Source organism: Oreochromis aureus, linkage group 4, assembly GCF_013358895.1.
Source record: "Oreochromis aureus strain Israel breed Guangdong linkage group 4, ZZ_aureus, whole genome shotgun sequence".
Taxonomy (NCBI): domain Eukaryota; kingdom Metazoa; phylum Chordata; class Actinopteri; order Cichliformes; family Cichlidae; genus Oreochromis; species Oreochromis aureus.
Window position 1 is genome coordinate 30,668,028 of NC_052945.1, and position 8,872 is coordinate 30,676,899.

At 42.6% G+C, this 8,872-nt stretch overlaps 1 protein-coding gene across 3 annotated transcripts in view; it reads right to left on the reverse strand.

Annotated features, from left to right (window-relative positions):
- Nucleotides 1-7,856: 7,856 nt before the first annotated feature.
- Nucleotides 7,857-8,872, reverse strand: part of pih1d1 (PIH1 domain containing 1) — an 18,851-nt gene continuing 17,835 nt past the window's right edge. For all 3 annotated transcript variants that reach the window (XM_039611639.1, XM_031744920.2, XM_031744921.2), the window contains one exon: nucleotides 7,857-7,968. In XM_039611639.1, the coding sequence (XP_039467573.1) occupies nucleotides 7,933-7,968 (36 nt within the window). In that variant the 3' untranslated portion in view covers nucleotides 7,857-7,932. The remainder of the gene's footprint in view (nucleotides 7,969-8,872) is intronic.

Below are 8,872 nucleotides of genomic sequence, written 5' to 3' on the forward strand. Positions count from 1 at the left end.
CTTCAGTTCTAAGGTCAAATGGCCGAGAGTCCCAGATTTAAACCCAGTGGGAGTATCCCCAAGGAGGGACAAAGGACCCCTGGTGATCCTCTAATCACATGAGCCCAGGTGTGAAAGCGGGTGTGGGACCTAATCAGCCAGGGCCGGGTGAGCCCATTGTGAAACCTGGCCCCACCTTGTCATGTGAATTCCTGAGGTCAGATGGCCCAGGATGTGAGTGGGCATTAAGGCGTCTGGGAGGAACTCAAAACTGGATTATAGATGGCAGACAGTTGGTGTCGTAAACCACCGCCTCTGTTCAAAGATGGTCGCTCACAGTGGACATAGATGGCCTCTTTCCTCCTCTTTCAAACCATCTGTCCTCTCTGTCCAAAATGTGAACATTGGCATCCTCGAAAAGAGTGACCTTTATCCTTAAGATGCAGATGGACTGCTGAGTCTTGTCCTGTGGAGGTGGCTCTTCTATGTTGTGCCATGCGCTTGTGAAGTGGCTGTTTGGTCTCGCCAATGTAGAGGTCTGGGCATTCCTCGCTGCACTGTACAGCATACACCACGTTGTTAAGTCTGTGTTTTGGAGTTTTGTCTTTCGGGTGAACCAGTTTGTGTCTGAGTGTGTTGCTGGGTCTGAAGTACACTGGGATGTCGTGCTTGAGAAAACTCTCCTGAGTTTCTCTGATACACCGGCTACATAGGGGATGACAACGTTGTTGCGTCTGTCTTTCTTATCCTCCCTCGCTGGTGTCTGATCTTCTTTCTGTGCCTCTTTGCTGACTTTATGAACGCCCAGTTAGGATAACCGCATGTTTTCAGTGCTTCCTTTACATGTGTGTTCCTTCTTTTTCCTTCAGGCTTAGAGGAACATGTTCTGCCGGTGGTGTAGGGTCCTAAGTACTCCAAGTTTGTGTTCCAGAGGGTGATGGGAGTCAAAGAGGAGGTACTGGTCCGTGTGTGTGGGCTTCGGTAAACTTCAATGTTGAGGTTGCCATTCTCATCAATGTGCACAGCGCAGTCCAGGAAGCAGCAAGCAGTTGTCCTTTGTGTCTTCCCTGGTGAACTTGATGTTTTTATCCACGGCGTTAATGTGCGCAGTGAAGGATTCCACTTCTTGTGTTTTGATTTTGACCAGGTGTCATCTACATATCTGTACCAGTGGCTGGGTACTCCTCCTTTAAAGAGCCAAGAGCCTTTCTTTCCACTACCTCCATGTAAGGTTGGCTACAATAGGTGACACGGGGGCCCATGGCACAGCCATGTTTTTGTCTGTAGAAGCCTTCGTTGTATACAGCGAAGGCTTCTACAGACAACTTCTACAGACAACAATGGAGCCGGCTACAAACTAAGGCTTCTACAGACAAAAACATGGCTGTGCCATGGGCCCCCGTGTCACCTATTGTAGCCAACCTTACATGGAGGTAGTGGAAAGAAAGGCTCTTGGCTCTTTTAAAGGAAGAGTACCCAGCCACTGGTACAGATATGTAGATGACACCTGGGTCAAAATCAAAACACAAGAAGTGGAATCCTTCACTGCGCACATTAACGCCGTGGATAAAAACATCAAGTTCACCAGGGAAGACACAAAGGACAACTGCTTATGCTTTCCTGGACTGTGCTGTGCACATTGATGAGAATGGCAACCTCAACATTGAAGTTTACCGGAAGCCCACACACACGGACCAGTACCTCCTCTTTGACTCCCATCACCCTCTGGAACACAAACTTGGAGTAATTAGGACCCTACACCACGGGCAGAACATGTTCCTCTAAGCCTGAAGGGAAAAAGAAGGAACACACACATGTAAAGGAAGCACTGAAAACATGCGGTTATCCTAACTGGGCGCTCATAAAGTCAGCAAAGAGGCACAGAAAAGAAGATCAGACACCAGCGAGGGAGGATAAGAAAGACAGACGCAACAACATTGTCATCCCTATGTAGCCGGTGTATCAGAGAAACTCAGGAGAGTTTTCTCCAAGCACGACATCCCAGTATACTTCAGACCCAGCAACACACTCAGACACAAACTGGTTCACCCAAAAGACAAAACTCCAAAACACGGACTTAACAACGTGGTGTATGCTGTACAGTGCAGCGAGGAATGCCCAGACCTCTACATTGGCGAGACCAAACAGCCACTTCACAAGCGCATGGCACAACATAGAAGAGCCACCTCCACAGGACAAGACTCAGCAGTCCATCTGCATCTTAAGGATAAAGGTCACTCTTTTCGAGGATGCCAATGTTCACATTTTGGACAGAGAGGACAGATGGTTTGAAAGAGGAGTGAAAGAGGCCATCTATGTCCACTGTGAGCGACCATCTTTGAACAGAGGCGGTGGTTTACGACACCAACTGTCTGCCATCTATAATCCAGTTTTGAGTTCCTCCCAGACGCCTTAACGCCCACTCACATCCTGGGCCATCTGACCTCAGGAATTCACATGACAAGGTGGGGCCAGGTTTCACAATGGGCTCACCCGAAACCCTGGCTGATTAGGTCCCACACCCGCTTTCACACCTTGGCTCATGTGATTAGAGGATCACCAGGGGTCCTTTGTCCCTCCTTGGGGATACTCCCACTGGGTTTAAATCTGGGACTCTCGCCATTTGACCATAGAACTGAAGAAGCTCGGATGAGAGGTGAAACGTCTTCAAGCAACTTAAAGAAGTCCAGACGCTTTTCTTTGCAAACTCCTTTGACTACGATGACCTGGATGACTGAGAACCTTCACAGACCCATAGAGATATTATTGCTATACTGTATATATAAATAATCATAATGTATTACAATTTTATGCAGTTGACACATTATTTAATCAACAACTAATTAATGAATTTACTCATAAAATAGCACAGAAATCATGCTTGATTCTATTTGCTATAGTGAATTACATAGTAAATTTGTTTCTGTGATGTTTACGGATTCAGAAAGAATCTATGTACGTCACAGGGGGAAAAGTGATAAATAGTTTTGACTGGCAGTTACAAACTAGCATGGATGTGCTCATCCTTTCAGAAGTGTTGCTTAGAAGATGATTTAAGCTTATTTATTAAATGTCAACCTGACGTAATGACAGTGGCATTAGAATATTGATGTTGGAGTGCCCCTCTCTCATTGGTACATCCCACGTGGCACAGGAACAGCTCGTGCTCCGACAGTAAACGCTCGTCTCTTGAGTGCACAGGTCAGCTGCAGGTCTCATCTGGATAATCCTGTACTGCAGTCCCCAGAACACTTTGCTGTGCCAGGAGTGTGCAGTGTCCAGTAATTTCTGTCAGAAGTTTTCCATAATATCAAAAACATACTGATTCTTCAGCAGCCTCCTCTCTTTGCTTGAAGCACAAGCTGAGTCTCAGTCTGACTCTGAGACTCAGGTGTTCTCCTGACAGAATTTTGGCTTTTACTGATGTAAACAGGCTGGGACATGAAATTATAGCACATTGGTGGTAGATCACCCTGCAACTGATGCACAACAGTGGTTTAAACAAACAAAAGCAATCAAGCAACTTACTAGAATATGAAAAAGTACAAGTGCACCAACAACTTTTAATGTACACCAAGTGAGTACACTACACAGCCCTTATAGAAGAGGTTTCTGTTAGTCCTCCTCTTACTAAATCTGCCCCATAGCATGTAAACCTATAATTCCAGAATATTTTCTTGTTATCCGGTGCAACTCCTTTGCTCCCCTTTCCCTCCTCCCTATGCTTCCAGCTGACCTGAAGTAAAAATTAATTTCAACAAACTTTTCTTTTTGATTTTACAGAACCTTAAACACACTTTGATCAGTTAAGCTCATAATGAAATGGAAAATCCAGCTACAGCTAACATTTATATGATCTCCACCACTTTTTTTATGATGTTGACTGTGGAATGGTTCGCCGCAATGAATTATGGCATGACAGTCTCTCCTTTCTTAAAGGATGGTTCCAGTGTTTCCTGTGCAATAAAGGAAGCACTCAAGAGTCTTTCCTTTGTGTTTGGAAAATTAGAACAGCTCTTATTGTGGTGGCCACGCAGATACTTCCAGGTCACTTCTCTTGGTTTGGAACCATTCTGAACAAAATGGGCAATTGGAATACACCCTAAGACTAACACCAGGACACAGGGAATAAAGGGGAGGCTTTAAAAAGAGAAAACTCCAGGACTTAAATGTAACCTATGAGGAAACTCAAAAGACAACCTAAATGACAAAAGCACAGGGTGCCAGTGGTGAACGTGTCAATTCTGGTATTCTATGGCAAATACCAATCATGCTCCATGGTAGTGAGCATAGGACCCACTAGAGGACCTCAGGCTACCCTCATGAAGTCTGTTCCTGATTGGTTAGAGATTCACACCAGTGGCCAACTGAAGGTCATTTTGTAGCTCTGGCATGGCTCATCTTGTTCTGTCTTGCATGGAGGAGCAGGTAACAGTCCTGCTGATGGGTTATGGATCTTCTATGTCCCTGTCCAGATCTCGTAGGGTAACTGCCTGTCTCCTGGAATCTCCTCCATGCTTTTAAGAGCATGCTGGGAAACACAGTAAACCTTATGACAATGCCATATATTGATGTGCCATCCTCGAGAGGCTGGACTATCTGCGAAACCTCTATAGAGGCCAATTACTGCTTCACGCTAAAGTCTTCTAGGACAATTACACAGTCTAATAAAATGTAATCAATCAGATTCAAAACTAAAGGTCATCAGTTCTGTGCACATAAATTGATGATCTTTATCAGACCTTTAGCGCTAAAGCTAAAACAAACAATAATGATGATTGTTGTACTACCTGGGACAGTTCGGGGACTATTAGGAAAATTTATGGAGCAGTATGGTGAACTGCTGTGAACACACAACTGATATCCAAAGGTTATTTTGAAATTCTTGGATAAGAGTTCATTCTTTGAAGACTTGGATCACATGGGTAGTGTAGGACACCAGATATCCAGCCCCATCCCGGAGTAAGCTGGAAATAATAACTAAATCAAAACTGTTTCTAATGTTACGACTTCCTCCCCAAGACCCGAGACAGCTTTTGATCATTCATGATGACTAAAATCAATAAAAGAAACAATTAAAATAAATTAAACCTTTACGTTAAATAAATGGTGACAAACTGTCATATGTTGATGTATGGAGTTGGGACACACATGAACAAGCAAAGCCACCTGTTCTGGTGACGCATACACATGCTCATACGCACTCACATGCATGGTAAGAAAACATTATACCAACACTATTCTGCTTCTCGTCTTATGGCACTGAAGTCATTAAGTGGAAGAAAATGGATGGATGGATAGTCCCAGGATATCGGGAATATAAAACTCAATTTACATCGTGGGAAATATACAGTTCACTTTGATGATGATAAGTGAACTCCCCTTCTGTCTGTGAAAATATTTTAACTACGCATTTAATCCCCAAGATGTCTTAATATAAGGAAAAGAAATGTAATTTCAGCTGTATTTTTGCCACATGATGAAGAGACGCTGCTGTAGTATATGAAACAAACCTGCTTGCATGACTGTTTGTGCTTAAATTGTAAGAAATTTGTTTGTAAAATACCAGAAAAATGTGATTTAATTGTTCATCTTTCATTTATTTACTTTGTAGTATTAATGGTCATTAATTGGTATTTATCAGCAGAAAAAGATGTAAAAATACAAGTTTTACTATTTAGTTTTTTCTTTCATTTGACGGCGACTGTGTGCTGATAAACTGCTTTAAAAGAAGTGCAGTCGAATCAAATCAACAAACAAACTACAGAGACCTACTTGTTTTAAACGGCTTGTGTGGAGACAGACGTGAATGGGGAGGGTGCTGTTGAGCAGACCATAATGGGCGAGGAAATGTGTGCAGGACAATTCCTGATGTGTTAACATAAGATTAAGATAAGATAAGATAAGATAACCTTTATTAGTCCCACACGTGGGAAATTTGTTGGGAAGAGAATGACCAAATAGAGATGAATGTTTAGGAAATTCTAAATGGCTTCTGAAAAATCAGAAGTATTTTGTAATTTCACAGCCAAAATTGCAAAATAATTCCAGGTGGCCTGTTTGATGCTTGGGTGTTGCGGCCCATTAACATTCATTGATGAGCCGAGGGTGTAACAGCCTGTATAGCCTGAGAACATAACAGCAGGTCATGCCATGCCTTTAAAAAGAAAAAACACTAATTTTTCCAAGAAAAATGTCATGTTGAGAGCTTCCTGACGTAAAGGATCCTCCAGCGCTTTCACAGATACTTGTGGGTAACTTGTAAACAACACTAAGCTGTTTGAAGTCAGCTTGGAGTTCAAACAGCTTAGAGACCATGTTTTTACTCCAAGCTGATTACCTCTGAGCTTTCAGTTACAGAATCTTCACCTATCCAACATTAAGATTCCTTCACAGATAAAACTGAAATCTTGCCAAGTTTTGAAAACATAATTATTAATCTGCCACCAGACAGAAAGAAACAGCAGCTGGCAGCAAATGGAGCCAAGCCTGGAAACCAGTTCAGACAGGTAAATCGAGCCACAGTGGAACCACACACTCTAATGTATCCCACCCTCTCTGTATTAAAGAGGACGCACAGAGGAAATCTGGCAGTCAAAGTTGCAAAATCACTGCCTGCTCTTTCAACATCTCCACTGCCCTGAGGGACCATGGAGGGTATTTACTGCACTGGCTGTTGTTGGTTAAAGCAGTGGTTCCCAAACTTTTTTTGCCAGGCCCCCCTTTGTTTTACAAGAAAAATGTTCGCGCGCCCCCCCAGAGTTCGTCACGCAACGACAAAGGTATGTGCCTCTTTTCACGTCACACTGTGCGCCACGTTATTGTTTACATGAGATGAATTGCAGAATGGCAGATAGAGAAATACTGTTATCTGCAGGTTTTACACGCTTACATATACACACGCAGTTACTGTCCCTCCATTTAGAAAGGCAGAGGCGTCACGGTGTGATTATTTTACGTGTAGTTGTTTTTTTTCCTGTGTAATAATATTCAACATTGCTGTCAATACATTTTTGCAAAAAATGCCTCTCTGTGCAAAATGGGTTCAAAAACAAAAACAGCTGTGGGATACTGTTTGTCCGTGATTTTAACCGGGGGAACAAATTATGGCAGGATCAGCCTGATATTATTTGTATCCCGTAACTTTACTGCATAAAGAGCTAACATGTCCAAAATGTGAGGAGTAGTTAGTCATTACAGGAAGTGTTTGTGAACTAAAAATCAAGAATGTGGGATACTGTTTGTCCGTGATTTGGAGAGTCCAGCGCTGCTCCCGACGCAGGGAAACTAATTTTGCAGGGGAGACCTACCTTGGCACTTGTGCAGGTGAAGCCAAAGGGAAGATATGCTTCACCATATTTTCTAGTCTTTGACTTGGAAGGAAGTTGGTTTGGAAACATATTTGATGCTTCATCTCCTGCTTTGCGTTTGTGTGGGAGCCCCGTCAAAAACCTGTCCACAGTGTCCAAGCGCTCTTTTTTTTTTTTCATCCCGCGCCCCCCCTGCAATGGCTCTGCGCCCCCCCTAGGGGGCGGGCCCCACACTTTGGGAACCTCTGGGTTAAAGTAACTTTAAAGTAACTTCAGGCTTCTCTTCAGTCAGAAATCTTCTACAACAAGATTTTCTAAAATTTTTCTAAAAACATTCGTTTTTCCAGAATAATGTGAAGAGACATTGCCTCGCTTCACTCAACAGGTGTTTATTAAGCAGGAGTTTCACAGAGATTAGAGGCTTTGCTACAGGAAAATAAACATGAACTGTGGGGCAATAGCCTAAGAAAACTTTCTAGGAGGGGAAAAACAGGTTTTACAGACGTCAGGCCCTGCAGATGATCCTTGTGATAACTGAGGATTAATGGAATAACAACACTAAACGACTGTATGAATAACACTTTTATTGCTGCAGTATTATTTTTTTTTAAAACATCACAAACTGAACATGACTTCTGCAGTTTCATGAAGACACTACGGGCATAGTGACTGTGAGGATCTGGGGAAAAGAAAACAGAAACACATCGTTCAGCAGGTTAAAAGACTGAATTTGAGTGAGTTATGTGTGTATGTTTGCTGCAACGTTAAGCTTTGCTGGTGTGGTTCCTGTGGCTGCTGTGTCATTTGAATTCTGAACTGTTTCTCGTCATCTCACATTGTGCAGTCTGCTAATTCACTCATTTTTATACTTATTTCAGATTTATTTTGACTGTTCATCATTTGGCACTTGCAGATTTGGGTCGTACATCACCACCTGCTAGCATCTCCTCCTTTGTCGCCTGGGCGCTATTCCAGAAAGTATGTCCAACAAACTGTAACGGATCAACTCACAACTCTGATGTTTTGGAGCAGGACGCTCCAAAACATCCGAGTGTTTATCCTGAGTACTCCTACATCAGTAGGGAAAGAAAGCATTCAGCAGTGCAGCTTTGAGATCAGGATTCACCATGGCATGAAGTGCTGACCATGATATTTATGAACAGCATTTCATTATTTCTGAATTATTAGATAAAAATGATTAAGGGATGTTTTACTGAGTTACTGTGAACATACAGAGCTCTGTAGTTGTTTCATGTTCAACTGAAAAAAAGCAGGGCAGCTCTCCAAGTCTTAAAACATTCTTTTATCAGTGGAGGCAAATATGTAATAAGAATGTCTACGCTTTCATAGATTTGAAATATTCCAGTATAGTTTTTGGAGAATGAGCCGCTTTAGTGCAGATCTGCCTGTGATGTCTGATCTGGTTCTGCGTCAACCCACCGAGACTGATTCAGGTGATTTTTGTGGAAAATATGTTGAGACCCATACCTTTCTAAATGACACAATTTAAAGCCTGAAACTTATTCTGTGAACAAATGCTAACATGAAATATAGTCTGGAAAGGTTGCATTTAATTACACTTA